Source organism: Archocentrus centrarchus, chromosome 5, assembly GCF_007364275.1.
Source record: "Archocentrus centrarchus isolate MPI-CPG fArcCen1 chromosome 5, fArcCen1, whole genome shotgun sequence".
Taxonomy (NCBI): Eukaryota; Metazoa; Chordata; class Actinopteri; order Cichliformes; family Cichlidae; genus Archocentrus; species Archocentrus centrarchus.
The window spans coordinates 9,867,522-9,888,487 of record NC_044350.1 but is presented as its reverse complement, the minus strand read 5'-3'; the positions used below and the strand labels follow the sequence as shown (position 1 = coordinate 9,888,487).

At 40.7% G+C, this 20,966-nt stretch overlaps 1 protein-coding gene across 1 annotated transcript; it reads left to right on the top strand.

Annotated features, from left to right (window-relative positions):
• The first annotated feature begins 11,785 nt into the window (after positions 1-11,785).
• kbtbd8 (kelch repeat and BTB (POZ) domain containing 8) lies at positions 11,786-19,289 on the top strand. Its single transcript, XM_030729692.1, has 5 exons — positions 11,786-11,801; positions 14,885-15,092; positions 15,268-15,574; positions 16,938-17,757; positions 17,925-19,289. Exons 1-5 carry the CDS (start codon positions 11,786-11,788, stop codon positions 18,386-18,388), a joined length of 1,815 nt encoding a protein of 604 aa, XP_030585552.1. The 3' UTR covers positions 18,389-19,289.
• Positions 19,290-20,966: the final 1,677 nt, after the last annotated feature.

Here is a 20,966-nt window from a genome sequence, read left to right as displayed (position 1 = left end):
CGGACAAGTGGAACAAATGAGTCGACCTCACAGCGGGAGGCAGCATAGCCTTATTTGTTTGCTTCTACGACTTGAAGGGCAGACAATGCGCGGTCACCCAGGAGCAGCCTATTGAAACCGTCCCCAAAGTTGGAGCAATGCGAACCTCGGCTGCCTACTAGGCCCTGTGGCTTTTGGCAACCAGATCAGAATGCTTTGATCCGGTGTTATCAGCTCAGTTACATTTCTGCCAGAGCAGCAACACACACAGAAAAAAAAAGAGCTATCCTTCTGGGGCTCATCTCTGCTAAACTGAGGATTTGCTTTCCATCTCATAGCTATGAAAGCATGAATGGTTAATATCACCGCAGGATAAGGCCACCCGCTATGTTTGCATCAGACTGGATAATATTCAGACCGCTTCCAAAAGACTTTACTATTTGTACAATCTCATCTCTCCTTAAATGAACTCAATTTATTTTGAGGAATTCAGTGTCTATGTTGTTTAGAATTATATAAAAATATTTTTCTTGCACCTTTAACTCCATGCTTCAAATAAAGCAAACTAAATAATCTTTAGTCGAACCATTAAGAGAAATGCTCGACATCCAATACCTTTGGAGGGGATTGTACGTTCTTTGCATGTATGTAAAGGAAACAGACTTCGGTTTTAAAGAGTTTTAGAGCTTCTGGTACATGAATCTTGGGTTGAATTTTTCCTTGGACTACATATAGAAGACAGATATACATTCACTGGCCAGTTTGTTAAGTCCATCTGTTCAAATGCTCATTAGTGCAAATATCTGATCAGTTAATCATGTGGATCTAAAAAAAAATCTAAGCAAAGATCTAAAAAGTATCTCGTGAGCAGCAGTTCTCTAGGTCAAAATGACTTGTGGATGCCAGAGGTCAGAGGAGACTGGTCAGACTGCTTTGAGCTGATAGAAAGGCAGCAATAACTCAAATAACTGTATGCAGAAGAATATCTCTGAACCCGCTGAACGTTGAAGCAGATGGGATACCACACCAGAAGATCACACGGGGTGCTATTCCTGCCAGCTAAGAACAGAAAGCTGAGGGTACAGCTTGCTGCTTCAAGCAGACTAACGCATTATGTCACAAAGCTCAGATCATCTCAAACTGGTTTCTTAAACATGAAAATGAGTTCACCGCACTCAAACGGTCTCCACAGTCACCAGATTTCCAGCAAATAGAGCACTATTGGGATGTGGCGGAACAGGCGGGTCGCAGCATGGATGTGCAGCTGACAACATCTGCAGCAACTGGGTCCAACCCAGAACTAGCTGTGTGTAACTAACAAAGTGGCCTGTGAGTCTATCGACACTGGTAAATGGCCCATCTCTGAAGCCCTGAGCTGGGAAAAGAGTTTCCTGTCTTCTTCTACTGTATCACTGTGTCATAATAAAAAGTCCAAAACAAAGCGAGAAAAATCTAAGCTTGAAGTTACACTGCTAAACAACAACCATTAACAAACATCGGTGTCAGCAGTTTGAGCCGCTATGGTGGGACCGTTTGGAAATTAAAGCGCTTTTGAGGAAACTCAGACCATCTGCTCACCAGCTACTCAGGTGGGGTTACTGAGAAAGAGAGTCTGAGAAAAAGAGCAAGAAAGGGGATTTTTATAAAGATGGAGAAGGACCTCCGACTCTGTATTTACAGCAGCCTCCCATTGTGCTCCTATTTGTCTCCTCCTGAGTGGCGTGGTGGGGGAACCCATGGCCTTCATAACATCTGCAGGCATTTTTCCACTGCAGGCCTCCAGAGGGATATAATAACCCATTACCTCCCTTTCTGACAAAAACCGCAATTACACCCCCCGCCTCATCTTCCTCGCACATTCCGTCTTGTCTCCTCTTTGTTTGCTCTACAATTTAATCGTTGCCAAATTGTAGACAAATTCTACAGACACTCACTAACATGATTAACTGCTGATATACTGTAGATTAACTTGAATATGGGCATTTACCTCACTTAGAATCAACAAATGACTGATATGCATGGGATAGAAAGAGCAGTTTCTGGATTTTGGGGGGGTTGAACATCAAATTTATCCCTGTATATTCTTTTGAGACACCTCCTTTAATGTCATTTGCTGGGCTTAGACTGCTTTGTATTTTAAATACACACTATTACAGTAAAATCTCTTTTTAAGAGTGCTGTTACCAGAAAATTCTGCACAAGATGGGGAGAAAGTAAAAAGAGTAGATATCGGCTGAACAGTTTCAATGTATCCAAAAAGGACATCTATGGGTGGGCGGTGGAGGTAATCAGAAACGAGAGCTATCATCAAATAACTGCAAACCCAGGAAGCCTTTTTCCTCTGATTCAACAGTAGCCAGGCCCAATTTCACAAGCTGCACTGTGGCTGAATGGAAAGAAATTGGAAAAAAAATGTGAAATCGATTGCTAAGATTGCAGCTGTATTTTTTATTTGTCTCTTCTTCTGTCATTTTTACAGTGTTACGCAGCATTAGAGTGCATTTCCAGCCTGCACAGCACTGATGATGGTACTGGAACAAGGTGCTACCTTTAGGTTTGCAGCGACCTTGTGCTGCATGCAAAGAATGCTGTGGAATGTAATCCAGGTGGAAATACTGTTAACCAATGTTGGTTAATAATGTTGGTTTTGACTGTATGTTTTTTGTGTGGAACTTTTCTTATCAAACAGGTTTATGTACATGAAAATTGTTGTTTAAATCTTTAAACCCATGGTGGGTGTGTATAATGATTAAGGTTAGTGGTCACGGTTTGAAATGAAATAACTGTCTGCTGTAAGATGTATGTGACCCTCTTTTCCAAATTTCTTTAATATATTCATATTTGACTAGTATTGTAGGATAGGGCAATCTTACCTACATGTCACACCATGTAAATCCTCAAATTAAAGCTGACAAACAGCAGCTCACCTTCTCATTGCTCAGTTTCAGGGGACATTAAAAATGGATCACTGTACAAGAACACACTAAACTTTATTGAAAACAAATTCTGTTTCACTGCTAAAAGTTACAACTGAAATACTTCAGATTCACACTTTATTAGGTATATCTGTTCAGCTGCTCTTTAACACAAATATCTGATCAGCCAATCACATGGCAGCATCTCTGTACATGCTTAGGCATGCAGACACAGTCAAGACAACCTGCTTAAGTTCAAACTGAGCATCAGAATGGGGAAGAAATGTGGTTCAAGTGGCTTTCAACATGGCATGGTTGTTGATGCCAGATGGGCTGGTCTGAGTATATCAGACACTGCTGATCTACTGGGATCTTCCCACACAAGCACCTCTAGGGTTTACAGAGAATGGTCTGAGTGGCAGTTCTCTGGGTGAAAATGCCTTGTTGATGTCAGAGCTCAGAGGAAAATGGCTAGAGGTAATAGCAAGGCAACAGTAACCCAGTAACTGACAGCAACATGTTACAACCAAGGTATGTAGAGTGCACGACGTGCTGATCCTTGAATCAGACGGGCTACAGCAGCAGAAGACCACACCGGGTGCCACTTCTGTCGGCAGGATAACGGGATAACACACCGTGTCACAAAGGTAAAATCATCACAAACTGATTTCTTGAAATAGGTTCACTGTACTCAAATCCCACACTCACCAAATCTCAATCCAATAGAGCATCTTTGGGATGTGGTAGAAAAGGAGATTCTCATCATGGATGTGCAGACAAAAAACTGTGTGACGCTATCAGGTCAATACGGACCAAAATCTCTGAGGAATGTTTAGAGGAAACTGGTTGAATCTATGCCATGAAGAATTAAGGCAGCTCTGAAGGGAAAAAAGGGATCCAACTCAATACTGGCAGTGTGTACTTAATAAAGTGTCATGTGAGTGTTTGGCTCATCCATGCCATGGCGCACCGGTCATATCCCCGAATCCACATGATACCTTCATATGCATTTTTTCAACATGCAAAGTTTATGTTTTGAACACGCCTATTTCAACCTAACGAAGCATTTTTAGAAAGGTTTGGAAACATAAGTCGCAACATCACAAAAACCATCTAGATAATGTTTGGAGACAGCGTACAAACTAATTTCTGACCAGTCAGTCAACAGCATTAATGATCATTTCATTGTTTGTTAAAAGTAAATAGCTTATTAACAGTTTGCCATTTATTAACAGTGGTTAATGAAACTTTTCATGAAAACGTGAAAATAGCAGCAAATAAAAGAAAACAACTAAAAACGATTGTAGTACTGACGCAGCTGAAGTGTCGGCTTATATGCAGATGCTGAGTGAAGCTGTAGTATCACTTGAATGGAGTTAGCAAAGCTTTTGAATTGCGCACGAAGAGTACAACATGTAGGATTTAGAAAACTTGAAGTTTTTGTTGTGTTTTTATTCCACGGTGCACACTTGAGATTGTAAGGGTTTGAACTGTCACTTACCATGGGCTGAAAGTTTATTCTTTGGGTATTCAGCTGATTTCTGCAGAACTTTAAGCCGTAGCCAGACAGGACTGAGTAAACGCTACTCTCAGTTGCCACAGCGGGTAGCTCAGAGTGTTTGAGTTTTATGCCCGATGCCCTTCCTGACACAACGCCAAACGGGATTTGTGTCTCCAGCTAAAATCGAACCAGCAACCTTTCGCTCGACAGGCGAACGTGTTAACTACTACACAACTGGAGGCACAAATCCATTAGCAGAAGCAGTAGTGATTAAAAGACAGCGCGTTACTATGTGGGGATTACATGGCAATCACAGTTTTCAGAGCACAGTAATTAGTCTGTTTCTTTTGAGGGTTTCAGGTGCTGTCACATGAATGCCAAATGACCCACCGCAGCAAAGTCCAGATAGACAGCAAATTATCAACTGCCATGGCCGCCCAGGGCTTTGCTTCATTACTGTTGACAGCATGTGAAGAGTGTGAAAGATGTAATCAACATAATAATAGAGAACTGAAATGAAATAGCCAAGTTTGACTTTATTTGTAGAAGAAAAATGGTTGTTTCCCTAAGAAAATATTTTGCTCATTTATGTTAAAACGGTATTGTTAGCCATAAATCAGTAAGTATTGATCTTAAACCTTTAACACAATGTCAGAATTAAATGGCTTGAAACTGGCCTACATTATAAATTAATGGAGGCTTAAATCTTACAGTGAGCCTGAACGCTTGTTTTATTTTCTGCCATCAAGCCTCATTTATCTGATTAAAAAAGGGGTGGAAAGTGTGTGTGTGTGTGTGTGTGTGTGTGTGTGTGTGTGTGTGTGTGTGTGTGTGTGTGTGTGTGTGTGTGTGTGTGTGTGTGTGTGAGTGCACGCACGTGTGGGCTTAACAGAAATAGACAAGGACAGGATTTGTAGTGACAAATCTACCCATCTTTCTTTTTACAGAAAAGTTAAAAAACACACAATTTTAATAGTCTTTGTCTTTCTCAATGAAAAACTGTATACAAACTGCAACAAAAAAGCATACATAAACACATATTAAATCAAATTCAAGTATGTATAAATGTATAATAGCTTGTTATGGCCCAAAGGCATTTTTCATCTACTGTCACTGCTAATCAAACCTTCACCTGCTTTTTCAAGGTAAGCATAAACATGCCAGACTGAATTAAAAACTCAATTTATTCCACTTTAAAAACATTAACCACAGTATACATAGTTTACCAAGTCATTCAAGCAGCACAGTCTTGCTGCTCTAAAATGCGTGTCCTTCAGATATGAAGCGCCGCGATAAGACTCATTTGGTGTTTTAAACTGCGAAATGTGAATTTCTATAAGGAGAATTTATTTGGATGAAATCAGAACAAATTTATTGGAGAAATACAAACAAGCAAAACTGAACTGTTTTGATAGAGATAGGGGAAGGGCTTCTCCGGAGTCTAGCCACTAATACTGGTGAGAAAGAGAGAGCAGATGCTTGATGGAGACTTGATTGATTGTAATGCCTTGGATGAGGTGGAGATGGGGAGGAGGGATAAATTTAAAGAACAGGGACAGATCATTGGACAACAGTAGTAAGAAACTCAAAAACTCCTTAGAGGTGTTGAAGAAAATAGAGCAGCAGGACAGCCTGTATCACCACGACAGAATGTTAGAGAATGGCTCTTCCTTATCAAACTTACAAAAAGCTACATTAAGTTTTTATTTCTATATGGGTTAAACTATCAAAAGCGAATCTAATGAGACATTTTCCAATTTCATCTTGATGTGAAAATTTAACAAACCAAGTCAAAATAGAGTGCAGTGTTAGGGTCAATGACCATTTCTAGAAGGAGACATAATGGACAGACCCTGACATGACATTGTGTGTTACGACAAGTGTCCAAGTGCTTGAAAGTTATGTCACTTGAACTCGAGTGGCATTTCACAGTCAGATGGTGAACATGAGACTCTGTGCAGAGTTATCCGGGTTGTTGTGAGCGTGCAGGCACTACAGTACAAGTGCATGTATACTCCATGCAGACTAGGAAATAGTAACATAGCAACTCTCAGCCTTTCACAGCCTTTCAATACTCATGGTTATATGGGGTGAAAATGAGATGGAGAATGAGTGGGAAAGGAGTACAAAAGAGGTATGAGTTGAGCTTGCAGGCTGAAAGAATATGATTGAGAATTAAAATATGCAATATGTGACCATGGGGGAGTAGGAAATGGCAAAGGGTAGAATGGGCCAGCAAGTGAGGGATGACATGCATTCCCACGAGTACAAAGAGCATCCTGAGACACAGGTTTGTGTATCTGGTTTTAGAGTGATGAGAGGTGGACCCAGTGAACCAGCCCAGATGGAACAAAAAGGCAATTGTGGGAGTTGGGGTGTTCTGTGTTGGAAGTGCTGTGCTTCATTGCAGCTCTAATCTCCCAATGCTTCCATTCACCTAAGCGTAGCATTATTGCAGCATCATAGTTGTGCTCTGAAGACAAATGACAAGAAACAAATGAGCAAATATGTAGCTTTTAGTCAGTGGTTAAATGTTGGGAGAGTACTGCCTGCTTCTCAGAGTGAAAGCCAACAACCTCAAGTTGCTGGTTGGGTGTGTACAAGGCAGTGGAGAAGTGTTCTCAAGCATGACTGGCCTTGGGTTCTAAATTAAGTGAGTAGAAGAGAAGGTAAGGCAATGGAGGGGTTTGTTACATGGCTTTAATCCTTTATAAAGCAGCAGTAAGAACTGACAAGCTGGCACAACACCACAACCTGAATCTTAGCATTACCCGCCCCTGTCTATAATGCAGTCCAGGAATCCAATTGAATCAGAGCACATCATTTGCAGTTTGACATGCAGTTAGGATTACTGCAGTCAGGATAGATAAAGATGAAGCTGTTGAGGGATTTTCCAGTGCATCATTTGCAATGTGTTCATGTGGGTGACGACAGAGAGACCCGGAGATCTGTGATTGGAAGGAGCGACCTGCCCGATCTGAATCTGAGTGGTGTTCTGTAATTGGACTTCTGTGCTACCACTGTTTGTCAGTGACGAATACCGTGTTCAAACAGAAGGATGTCTATAAGGACATGTGGCACCAAGACCCCCTAGGTCGCAGCTCAGTGATTGATTTTGTAACCGTATCATCAGATCTGCGGTCGCATGTTCTGAACACTCGGTGAAGAGAGAAGCTGAGCTGTCCACTGATCACCACCTGGTCATGAGTTGAATCACGTGGTGGGGGAGGATGCTGGACAGACCTGACGCACCTAGATGTATAGTGAGGGTGCGCTAGGAATACCTGGCAGAGGTTCCAGTCCGCGCGCTCTTCAACTCCCACCTCTGACTGAACTTTGACAGCATCTCGAGGGAGGCTGAGGACACTGAGTTCAAATGGACCATGTTCTGCATCTCCATTGTTAAGGCTGGTGCACGGAGCTGTGGCTGCAAGGTGGTTGGTGCCTGTCATGGTAGTAATTCCCAAACCAGATGGTGGACAGATGGTAGCCTGTGGGACTTCAGTGGCAGCTGACGGGTACCACCAGGCCAAGCAAAAAGCAGCTTGGGCGGTGACTGAAGCAAAAACTGAGGTGTGAGAGGAGTTCGGAGCGGCCATGGAAAAACACTTTCAGGTGACTCAGTAGGGGAAAGCAGTTCTCTACTCACACAGTGTATAGTGCAGGTGGGGTGCTGCTGACTTCAACTGAGGATATAGTCAGGCAGTGAAAGGAATACTTCGGGGATCTCCTTAATCTCGCTGACATGCCTTCTGTAGTGGAAGCAGAGTTTGGGGACAAGAGGGATGACTTGCCCAACACTGGGGGTGAGGTCACTGAGTTAGCTAAACAACTCCTTGGTGGTAGGGCCCCTAGGGTGGATGTGATTCGCCCTGAGTTCCTGAAGGCACTGGATGTTGTAGGCCTCTGCAACGTCACGTGGAGATCTTGACCTGGAGAAGGCATTTAACTGCATCCCTCGGGGTATCCTGTGAAGTTCAGCGGGAGTAGGGCGTGTCTGGCCCATTGTTACAAGCCTTTCGGTCCCTGTACAACTGCAGTGAGAGCTTGGTCCAAATTGCTGGCAATAAGTTGAACTCGTTCCTGGTGGGTGTTCGACTCTGCCAGGGCTGAGAAGAGGGGGGTGAGAGATTGACAGACGGATTGGGGCCGTGGCTGCAATGATGCAGATGCTGTACCGGTCCGTCGTGGTAAAGAGAGAGCTGTGTGTGAAAGCAAAGCTGTTGATTTACCGATTGATTTATGTCCCTACACTCACCTATGGTAACGAACTTTGGGTAGTGACCGAAAGAACAAGACTGCCGATACAAGTGGCGGAAATGAGCTTTCTCCAAACGGTGGCTGTCACAAAGTAATAGCTGCAATCAGTTTTTTTGGCAAAATGAGTTTTATATATCCTTTATTTATCCAGATAAAAAGTCTCATTGAGATCTGGTCAAGACGGCAGCAGAAATTGCAATAAATAGAACATAACAGTTCTATAAGGACATTTTAAGTGACCACAAAGGACCAGATTGATTACATACAGAACAGAGAGTAAGTGCATTAGGGTCATTGCAAAACAGGTCATTTCTTTACTTTATATATAACCCCTTCACAAATCCTGTTTATTACAGCCTATTTACCAATATAAGCAACAATATTAGACACAAAAAAACCACATAGAAACATCAGCAGCCACTTTTTGGCAGACGATAACTTTAAACCAGTTTTGTGCTGGGTGTGATGGGGTGTGTGGGTATCAGTCTCTGCAGTCCACACATAAAAAGAAAAGAGAAGTTGTGAGAGTGATGCTTCATTTTGAAATTTAACTTAATTTAAATGCCGATTTATTTTTATTTATGTATTTATTCGGCTGGATTTTTAGCTGAGATGAACCATTACATGTTCTCACTATGGTGTGTCGAAATTAATTCAACATGAGACTGAGAGCAGGTAAATACAATAACCCAATAATGCATTGCAGCACATTTTCTGTCACAGGTTCTACACCACAAATGGATAATATAAGATTAGTGTGAGTGTATTATGCCACAACACGAATGATGCTACACTGGTGTGTAGGGTGTTTCATTGGTATTACATTAAATCAAATGAAACTCATTTTGCTCAGAGGGCAATTACAATTTGGATATAGTTCTACAGCACAGGTGGATTTAGGTAGGCTCTTTCTCTCCTTGTTGTCAGTATGAGTATTAAGCCAAGCTCATATTATAGCAAAATCTTAAGTGTTTCCGCAGGGAAAGATCACTTGTTTTGCCTTCATAGAAAAATGTACTCCTCTGAATTAGAACCAAAATCATATGTAGGCTTCAGGGGACACAATTATTCCAATGATGTTGAAATACTAGAAAACAACCACATGTCTAAAATTAGGCAGTCACAATTAATGCTGATTAACCTTTAAAATATAAGCTCTGTCACACTGATTTGAACACATCCTAAGAAATATGCTACCACACACACTATATTGCCAAAAGCATTCATTCATTGATCCAAATAATTGAATTCAGGTGTTCCAGTCACTTCCATGGCCACGGGTGTATAAAACCAAGCACCTAGGTATGCAGACCGCTTCTACAAACGTGTGCAAAAGAATGGGTCGCTCTCAGGAGCCCAGTGAATTCCAGCGTGGTACCGTGATGGGATGACACCTTTGCAACAAGTCCAGTTGTGAAATTTCCCTGCTGCTAAATATTCCATCGTCACCTGTTAGTGGTATTAAAACAAAAGTGGAGGCAATTGGGAATGACAGCAACTCAGCCACGAAGTGGAGGCCACGTAAAATGACAGATGCTGAGGTGCATAGTGCGTCAGAGTCAGTCGCTACAGACCTCCAAACCTCATGTGACCTTCAGATTAGCTCAAGAACAGTGCGCAGAGAGCTTCATGGAATGGGTTTCACCAAGCACAATGCAAAGGTGCAGTGATGTAAAGCCCGCCGCCACTGGACTTTAAAGCAGTGGAGACGTGTTCTCTGGAGTGACAAATCATGCTTCTCTGTCTGGCAATCTGATGGATGAGTCTGGGTTTGGTGTTGCCAGTCTGACTTGTCTGACTGCATTGAGCCAAGTGTAAAGTTTGGTGGAGGGGGGATTATGGTGTGCGGTTGTTTTTCAGGAGTTGGGCTCGGCCCCTTAAGAAACTCTTAATGCTTCAGCATACCAAGACATTTTGGACAATTTTATGCTCCCAACTTTGTGGGAACAGTTTGGGAATGGAAACTTCCTGTTCCAACATGACTGCACACCAGTGCACAAAGCAGGTCTATAAAGACATGGATGAGTGAGTTTGGTGTGGAAGAACTTGACTGGCCTGCATAGAGTCCTGACCTCAACCTGATAGAACACCTTTGGGCTGAATTAGAGTGGAGACTGCAAGGCAGGCCTTCTCTCCAATATCAGTGTCTGACCTCACAAATGCACTTCTGGAAGAATGGTCAATAATTCCCATAAACATACTCCTAAATCTTATGGAAAGCCTTCCCAGAAGAGTTGAAGCTGTTATAGCTGCAAAGGGTGGGCTGACATCATATTAAATTAAGAATGGGAGGTCACTCAAGTTCATATGCGTGTGAAGGGAGATGAGTGAATACTTTTACCAATATAGTGTAAGTGCATTGGCACAAACCTTTGAAAAACTGTGCACATCCAGCTGCCTAAATGCAGGGGTGCCACAATCCACAACCTCCTGGTTATGGACCTTGATGTGTGTCATCACATGGCTAGAATAAGAATATGGAGTCCTCTGCCTACAGTTACTGTAATATAATTATTATTATCTTTATGTTATTCAAAATAGATGATAAAAATATTTTTTAAGGTTATTAATCTATGCCAATGTAATCTCATTTTCTGAGATTTACGAGTATAATACCAGTATTTGTAATGTTTTTCTTATTCTAACACACTGTTACACAAATCTGTTGTTTCAAAGTTGACATTACACTATTCATACAAAGTCTAAATAGCTTTCCTTTCAGCTCTAAAGATCAACAATGGTACTCTTCTGCAAACTAAAAAAAAAAAGCACTTCTGTAAACTAAAAAAGGCACTTGAATGTGTTTCTCCCCCATGTCCAGTTATCCGCTTGCCTGGAGAAGAGCTGATGTTTGCCTCCCCAACAAGATATCAAACCAAAAATGACTCACCTCTGTTTCGGATGCACCCGTTTAGATGCTGCTGCTTTGACTTTTTTTGGTCGGCTGTAACTGAGTGCCCTCTGTGTAATTTGCCCATGCAGTATTAACTTTTTCCTATTTCAGATAAAAGGGCGACGATTGGCTGTGAGATCCGTGCTCCTCTTGCTATTGGCTGCTCCTTGTTTCCGGGGCTCCGCTCTGCACTCATTTGACGTTTCTGTCGGTCTGCTCTGAGACAGACTGGAGAGAATGGCTGCCAGTGGAGGTTAGCAAAATCTTCATTGTTTTGTATACTTAAAAGTACTGCTTTTTAAAGTTATAATATGTGAGTTTATATGTTCGCCGAGTGTAGCTTTACAGATTAACTGAAGAAGTCTTGACATGTTGCAGTTTCATTAAAAGAGGTCAGGTTCTTAGCGACTCCTCAAAACTGTTGGCTGTCGTTAGCCCGGCTATGTAGCTAACGTTAGCTGTGTGGCTAACTTTCGGCCGGTTAGCACGCTAGCACAGCTGACTATGTAAACACTTGTTTATGACACAGACAAAGGTTAGATAATTTGTAGTAATGACTACAGTCACCAAACGAATACACTTGGCATTGCGCTACACACTCTTACTCTTCTGTGAGATAAAGACATTAACACTTCAAACACTTCAGATTTTTATCGCCCTTTATATCTCGCAGTGTTGTGTCAAAGAAAGCTTTGCTAACATTAGCTTGGTATCTAGCTGTCTGCTAAAAGTTAAGCTTCCTGCTCAACTAGCTAAGCCAACCGCAAGCTTTGCTGGATTTTGCGATACATAAGCATTCAGACGAAGATTTGTACAGCCCCACTCTTCAGTAGTTTATATACTTCAAGTTTGTTTTCAGTCTTATTAGCTAGCCAGACCGTTTATAGCAGGCACAGGGAAACGATGGGAGATGTTAGCGAGCTAGCTACCACCTGGCGTGATAGTAGTTTTCTGTTTACCCACTGAGAGTCTTTGTCCTGCCTGCATTGCACAATCCGAGGCATTTGTTGCAAAAGTTTTTATACCGGAACAGTCAAAGTAAAGCTTTACAGCGGTCATAAAGTTGTGATACCACCTGTATATCTTGATATAACACAAGTGATAAGAACCATGTTAAGTTAGTATATGGTTATAAAGGCAATACTGCTGTGCCAACGAGTATCGAGGCTCGTGTGCTGTCCTGCTGTCTTCATTCAGTCTGTAAGAAAGTGAACAACCTTGGTACAAATTTAGAAACAAGCAAATGCATTGGAAAAAAACCACAAATATATTCATGTAGCTGTCACAGTCATTATTATAGCTGGACCAAATACACTGTTGTGGTCTCTACAATTGTACTGCAAGGACTCTTGGGACTCAGCTGATGTTAGCATACATTTAACCCATGTGGTATGCACCTTGATCATTTATTTGGTCATCAGGTTTCTCCACACTTCATGTTCTTTTAATGTTATTATACTATAAATAAATATTTATGCCAACATAGTGTAGTGGTTTACACATTTACCTAACAATAACTGTTCCACAGTTTTACTCCTTTTTGTATTTCCATTTATGGAGTTAAACAGTGGAATATTTTTCCTGTGGGACTACAGCAATGCTCAAGCATTATTCAAAATGCTTTTGAAAGGATATGAAATAGATGTCTGACATCTGTAGAAAGATTAATTGGTACACATATTCATGACATTCATTATATGTATACATAGATTATATATAGATTTTTTTTTATCATATGAATGTGGGACAAGTATATATAAATGTTGAGGAGAAGCTGGAATGATGATGGATGTGGTAAGTTGGTAGTGTTGAACATGTGGTAGGGATTAAGAAGTATGTGCATACTTTTTCCTACTCAATTTTAGGGCTGCAATTAAAGATTATTTTGGTAGTCAACTAATATCAATTATTTTATTGATTAGTGGATTAGTCAACAATTATTTCAATCTTACCTCACCTGTTCAAGCCTGCCGACCTGTGAATATCACTTTGTTGTTGATTCTCACAATTAAAATAATGACCCATAAAAATACAACTTTGAAACTAATCAAATGTATTTTTAACATTAATGTGGCCATCACAATAAATATCAAATAAACAATGGATATTAAAGTAATGCAATTTTTATTTTTGAATAAAAATATAATGTGCAAATAAGTAAATAAAAATGGCTGCTGTACAAAAGTCCTACTTCAAATCAAAAAGATTTTTTTTTATCCAAAACAAGTAAAAAGTTTACAGACAATTCAGTTCATGAAGAGATTTACTATTCAGAATGAAAGCTAATATTAATGCGAGAAAAAACAGGAGACAACATAGCTGCTCCTATTGTCCTGAGTCGTCCTATTAGACATCCTCGGGACCTGACCTATATATTACGCTAAAACAATCAAAGTGATTTTTGATTTCTTATTCAACCTCAAATGGACTCTAAACTTTTATACAAACAAATGTATAAGGTCAAAACAAGTAATTACTGAGATTAGAGTGCTTTAAATATTTCAGACCTCATGCAGCATCTTTACTCTCCTCTTCCAGTATATTTTTGTTGGCATACTGCATGCCATATTCTCTGTTGTAGCAAACAAGAGCTGGCATATCTAGAGTGTTTTTGAGGCAGTATCTTTTTGCTGCATTTTCTGCAGTTTGGGTTTGTATCAAGCCCGTTATACGCATGCGGCACTTTTTTTTTTTTTTTTTTTTTTACTTTTTTTGTACTTGGATTTTATGTTTTTGTGTGATTTTAGGTCTAATGTGTTAGTTATTACAGTCTGTCAAAATGAAAGAATAACAGTACATTCAAACATGAGGTTGTACTGAAAAAAATTATACCAAACAAGGCATAGCAAACAGTTTTTAAGGTGAACTCTAAAGGTAAAAGTTGTATTAACCCCAGAGGGTTAATACAACAGAAATGTGGAAGGTATTGAAGAGAACACTTGATTTGAGAAAACCCTCCAGTCGGTTTGCAGAAAGTAAAGGTTCACATAGTCATGCTAGACATAGATATGTCTACTTAGATATGTAATGGAGGATATTTATTGTCAATAAATAAAAAATAAATATTTGTTTTTTTTAATCATCTCTTAGGACGTGTGATTATCTGATATATTAGATATCAGATACTATGCAGAAATACAGAAAAATCTATTATCTAATCTAATCTATAATAGATACACTATCATTTCACTTGGAATCTCCCAAAACTAAGCAAACCTTGGGGAACCTGATGGCAGAATGGTTAGGATACATACCACATGAACACTTAGTCCTCTGTTCTCTTTATCCACTTTTCCAAGTCCAGTGATCACATTTTTCTCTCGTGTTTTTGTTCAGAGGTAGGGAAGCTGTTACAAGTACAAAATGGGACACCTCCAATCACCAACTACAATGGGGTAGATGCTGTTCATGCTTGTAACATCCTGCAGCAGCTCAAAGCCTTGTATGATGAAGCACAGCTCACAGACATCGTTGTAGAAGTGGACCATGGCAAGACCTTTTCATGCCACAGAAATGTTCTTGCTGCAATCAGCCCATATTTTAGGTAAGAAATCCTGCATATGTACAAATGTTTGTTTACAAATATTTATTACTTGGTAGAAAAGTCTTCCTTGATTTCAGTTATTTTGACTATCAGTTGACTAGAAATTATGATGTTTAATTTTTAAGATCGGAATTGATCATCATAAAATAATTTATTTTCTCACCTGCACCTCCAGGTCCATGTTCACCAGTGGCCTTACAGAGAGTAGTCAGCGTGAGGTTAGAATCGTTGGGGTGGAATCTGAATCCATGCACCTCGTCCTAGATTATGCCTACACGTCCAGGGTCTCGCTCTCTGAATCCAATGTCCAAGCCCTGTTCACTGCAGCCAGCATTTTCCAGATTCCTGCCCTGCAGGACCAGTGTGCCCAGTTCATGATCAGCCGGCTTGACCCTCAGAACTGTATAGGAGTCTTCATGTTTGCTGATGCATATGGGCACCAGGAACTGAGGGAACGCTCGCAGGATTATATCCGCAAGAAGGTCAGTTAAATATAAGCCCTGGATTGGTTTCTTAACAGTCTTCAGCTGCGTTATTCCACCATTTTTTGATATGTAGTCTTGTAATAGGGCTTTCTTTGTGACCAGTACATTTGGCTGAAAAAAAAACTACAAATATACTGAGTGTACAATTCTTGGTTGGTACTAATATGCAGTCATTTGTTCCTTGTTTTTTTGGCTAGGGAAATAATAAATAATTTGAAAAACTATTTTAAAGTCTTTCAGGTCTTCATCAAGAGCCGAAAGACTAGGGCTGGGCGATATATCGAGTTTTTAAGAAATATCAGTATATTTTTCATACGCTATATAAGATAAGACATTATTGTTTATATCGATATCGTCTGTCGCGTTACAATCATACTTGTAGATCCACCAGTTACCTTTCTCTTCTCCCAATTTGTCTCTTCTCCCAACTTCACACTGCCCTGCCTCTCTCCCTCACCGCTTCATCCGTAAATCATGCAGGAAGCGACAGCATGGCAGTGTTGCCAACTTAGCGACTTTGTTGCTATATTTATCGGCTTTTCAGACACCCCACCCCCTGCGACTTTTTTCCCCCCAAAAAGCGACTAGCGACAAATTTAGCGACTTTTTCCAGTGACGTCGTATTGAGTGGGTGCACTCATTGGTGTGCTACATCAGCTCATATGTCTATGGATTTACTGAGATGGCTAGAATGCTGCTGACTGAAGGATGGGATTTTGTTCATTCAGTCTGTTTACATGTTTTGTTATTTGCACAGAGTACTAGATGTACAGGAGTACACACAGGAGGAAGCACTTTGGTGAAGTCTACTTCACTGCAGACTGGCTTTTTAAAGAATAAGTCAGCCTTTTGCTACTTTTGCTCTGTATCTTTTCTGTTTACATTTTAATAGCGCAGCTGTGAGTCTTCTGTTATGGAGGGAAAAAAAGCATTAATTTATTACAGGAGCATTATTATTTAAATATGCCAATAGTTTATTTTTGAGCAATTTCTCATGTACATCTACAGCTGAATGTTAATAAAAATGTCTGTGTGACATTTGGGACATGTAGCTTTGACTCAGAAGTGGCTTTTTGTTAATACCTTTTGGGAAGAAAAAATATCGAGATATATATCATATATCGCCATTCAGCTAAAAAATATCAAGACATTATCTTTTGGTCCATATCACCCAGCCCTAAGAAAGACTCTTAATGTGCAGAATGTATGTGACACAGCAGAAAAATATCAGCCCCTGCTTTTGGCAAATGCTGTTTTTTTTTTTTTTTTTTTTTTTTTTTTATTTGCTGTGGGACAATAGCAGTCAAAACACTGGTATCAAACTTTGTGATGTCTGAATCTCTGAATTTTTTTGTTTTAGTTCTTGTGTGTATCATGGGAGCAAGAGTTCCTCCAGATGACCAAGGAGCAGTTGGTCAGCATTTTGAATAATGATGACCTCAATGTGGAAAAGGAAGAGCATGTCTATGAGAGCATTGTGCGCTGGCTAGAACATGATCTGACTGGCCGTGAAGCCCATCTAGCTGAGGTTTTTTCCCAGTGCATCCGATTGCCCTTGCTGGATGAGGCCTTTCTCAGTCGGATACCCGCGCCTTTTGCTTGCGCCCTGTCCCTGTCAAAAGACCCCGCTGAGGCCAAAGCTCGCCTCACTGGTACAAATGGTTGCCCACAGCGCCTGGGTATGACTGCTTCCGAAATGGTCATCTGCTTTGATGCTGCTCATAAACACTCAGGTAAGAAGCAGACGGTGCCTTGCCTGGACACAGCCACAGGAAGGGTGTTCAAACTTTGCAAACCACCTAATGATCTCCGGGAGGTTGGTATCTTGGTATCCCCAGAAAATGACATCTACATTGCCGGTGGGTACCGGCCGAGCAACAGCGAGGTGTCCATAGACCATCGAGCAGAAAGTGACTTCTGGCAATACGAGCATGCAGGCAACCGATGGCTTCCACGTGCACCTCTTCTGAGAGCTCGAATTGGTTGCAGGCTTGTGCACTGCTGTGGAAAGCTGTACGCACTGGGAGGCCGTGTTTATGAAGGTGATGGGCGAAATGCATTAAAATCAGTAGAGTGCTATGATGCCAGAGACAACTGTTGGACTGCAGTCAGCCCTATGCCAGTGGCCATGGAGTTTCACAGTGCTGTGGAGTACAAAGACCGTATTTATGTCCTCCAAGGTGAGTCTTTCCCTGCTTAGGGGAACCTATGTGGTCACTGTTTTCTTGAATTCAAAGTGATCTTTAAAACATATGTAAATAAAGTGATACTAATACGAGAGACATACTGTATATATGAAAACGATTTGAAAGCAGCTGATCATAACTGCCTTCTTTGTTTGTTGCAGGTGAATATTTCTTCTGCTATGATCCCCGTAAGGACTATTGGAGTCATCTGGCTCCAATGAGTGTCCCTCGGAGTCAGGGTCTGGCTGCCTTGTATAAAAACTGCATCTACTACATAGCCGGGATCTGCAGGAACCACCAGCGTACCTTTATTGTGGAGGTCTACGACATTGAGAAGAACACATGGAGCCACAAGAATGATCTACCCTTTGACCAAGCCACAAGCCCGTATATCAAGGCCATGCTGCTGCAAGGCAAGCTACATCTGTTTGTACGAGCCACTCAAGTCATGGTGGAGGAGCATGTGTTTCGCACTAGCCGGAAGAACTCCCTTTACCAGTATGATGATGAGGCAGACATATGGACCAAAGTCTATGAGACACCCGATCGCCTCTGGGATTTGGGTCGCCATTTTGAATGTGTGGTGGCCAAACTATATCCACAGTGTCTACAGAAAGTGCTTTGAGGTACCTGAATTTTGTGAACCTCATCTGTGAGGTGGAGGGGGAGTAGTGTGGTCTTGTCTGCCTTGTGCCTGGTGTTACCTTGGGTTTGCACCACATGCACCATTTTTGGTTAAGTCTTAAGTTGTTCAACTTCTGGTGTAATATGATCAAAATGGGGGTGCTTTTAAAGATTGCAGTATTTTTTTTTTCTTTTCGATACAGCACCAACTACCCACACTGAGGCTTGTTTAACAAAACCGTACAATGACTCATAAGTGCAATTATACTATTTTTTGCTTGTTGTTGAGCCATGTTCTATTTTTGTGTTAGGTGCATAAATATACCAATCAGCCACAACATTAAAATCATGAACCAAATATTGTGTGTGTTCCCCTTTTGCCTGGAAAGCAACTCTGACCCATTGTGTCATTTGGTGCTGGGCGCTTGAACGTTAGCAGTGGATCCTTTGAGTCCTCAGAGTTGCAGGGTGGGGCCTCTGTGGATCAGGCTTGTATTAACGCTGACTGTCAGTGGTGTTAATGTTGTGGCTGATCAGTCTTGTGTATGAAGTTTTATAAATGATAAGCATGCGACTGAGGGTGTTGCCTCTGGAGATATGGATGCTATGTGTCAGCATAAAGTGAAACTCTATGTAGATATAGAAATATACAAATAGCGATATAAACTATATATTCATACGGGTAAGATGAGTACCTTAGGTCATTAGTAGATTGCTGGCTCTGAGGATTGTGTGGATTTTTTTCCTATTGTGTGTTCATGCCTCTTTTCAGCTTATTTTATATGCAAATTTTAATTTGAAGTGTGCTTGTGATTTACATTAGTGTTTTCAAAGGTTGAAAGTTAAACTTTTTATTGTCCACTCTTCTTCCACAGGTGTCAGTGTGTCAAACATACACTATGTGCGGCTTCCAAGCATATATATATATATATATATATATATATATATATATATATATATATATATATATATATATATATATATATATTCCGCTTTGAGTTGGCATCCGTTTTGTGTCATATACAAAGAAAATTTAAGTGAAATCTTGGAATATTCATTCTCCACATTGGAGAAATAAGGACAAAGTCAGATTTGTTGCAACACTAAGTGGCTCATTCAGACCAACTAACAGGTTTACCTCAGAAACTTCAGAGATTTTTGATTAGGGGCAAAGGGACATTTTAGGCCATTGTGTTGATTTAAACAACTGTTTGCTCAGCATCGAGCTCTGAGTTTGTTCTTTGACACCAGGTGATAAACAGTTGAAAAAAAGGGTTTAAATAGCCTTCCTCTTAAATGCCAAGAGCATTTGAGGTCTTATTATAGTTGTTGTGGATGCTGAAACGAATTTTGTGGTAGCAATAAATCATGGAACTGTGATTAGGCTATATTACATTGTATTACCTTATTAAAGTGCATTAATTGTTTTGTGTGCTTGTCTCTGCTAGTGAAGATCAGTAGTACCAATAACGATTGTTTGGCTGTTGCATGGGTGCAGGCCTGAAGTGATGTGGATTTTTGTGGAGATCATTTTTGATGCCAACGTGCCTGCAGCTAGAAAAAGGGGCATCAGAATCAAAAACTGTTCCTCCTGATGAAGAGTATCTGAAAAGTCTTACTCAGCGTTGCACTGAATAACTCGCCACTTCAGCGATCCTTAACCACAAACTTTACGAAGCACCCTCGCAAACAAGCAGACTATTTAAACAAGTTGGGGGGGGGGGGGGGGGTGTGGCCTGGGTTGTGTGCCACTTCATGTAACAGCTATGAATCCATCTTTACACGCCATCACAGAGAGGATACAAACTGTTGGTGCTGTTTTTGGGGTTTTTTTTTTGTTTGTTCGTTTTTTTCCCATTTATTTTTGACAATCTTGTACAAAATGCCACCACTGGAGGGCATTCACTGTCAAAGTGTGACATTTTTAGTGCCGTCAGTTTCCTCACGCAGGTTCCTGTTTCATCTTTGCACTACACATTTCTTGTGTATTTTATCTCAGCAAGGAGTGCCCCTCTGTTTAAAGTAAGAACATTTTATTAACCATATAGCAATCATCTAAGAGATTTACATTGGCATTTAATACTGGAAGAGTTGCATTCAGTAAGGACTTGAGGATTTAATTAACTTCTCCAAGAGAAGATTCACTGTTGACTGACTTTAAGCTGATTTCTAATCGACCCAGCTTGAACAGTGTTCCCAGGAAAGGGGTCAGACTGGGTCTGAGCTTCATTCACCTGTCTACAGACGGCCATTTGCAAACCAGGAACGGAGAACTCTCAGGATTTCTACTGATACCCAGTACTGTATTTAAATTGTTTTGTTATGTGTAATATACTGTACTATAGGTTTGCTGTACTTGCACAGTTTTTTAAACTTATCTTCAGTTTCTTTTATAACTTGAAAATTAGATGTGATTTCTTTTTGTTGTCTCTAGTGGCTGTTCTTTTGTTTTCTTTATATACTTATCTGTTTAGTTATAATAGAGTAATCCTGCTCTGTTGAGGAAAAAAAAATTATTACCCGCACGAGTGCTATATTTTGATTTACACCCCCCCCCCCCCCCCCCCCCCCCCAATAGT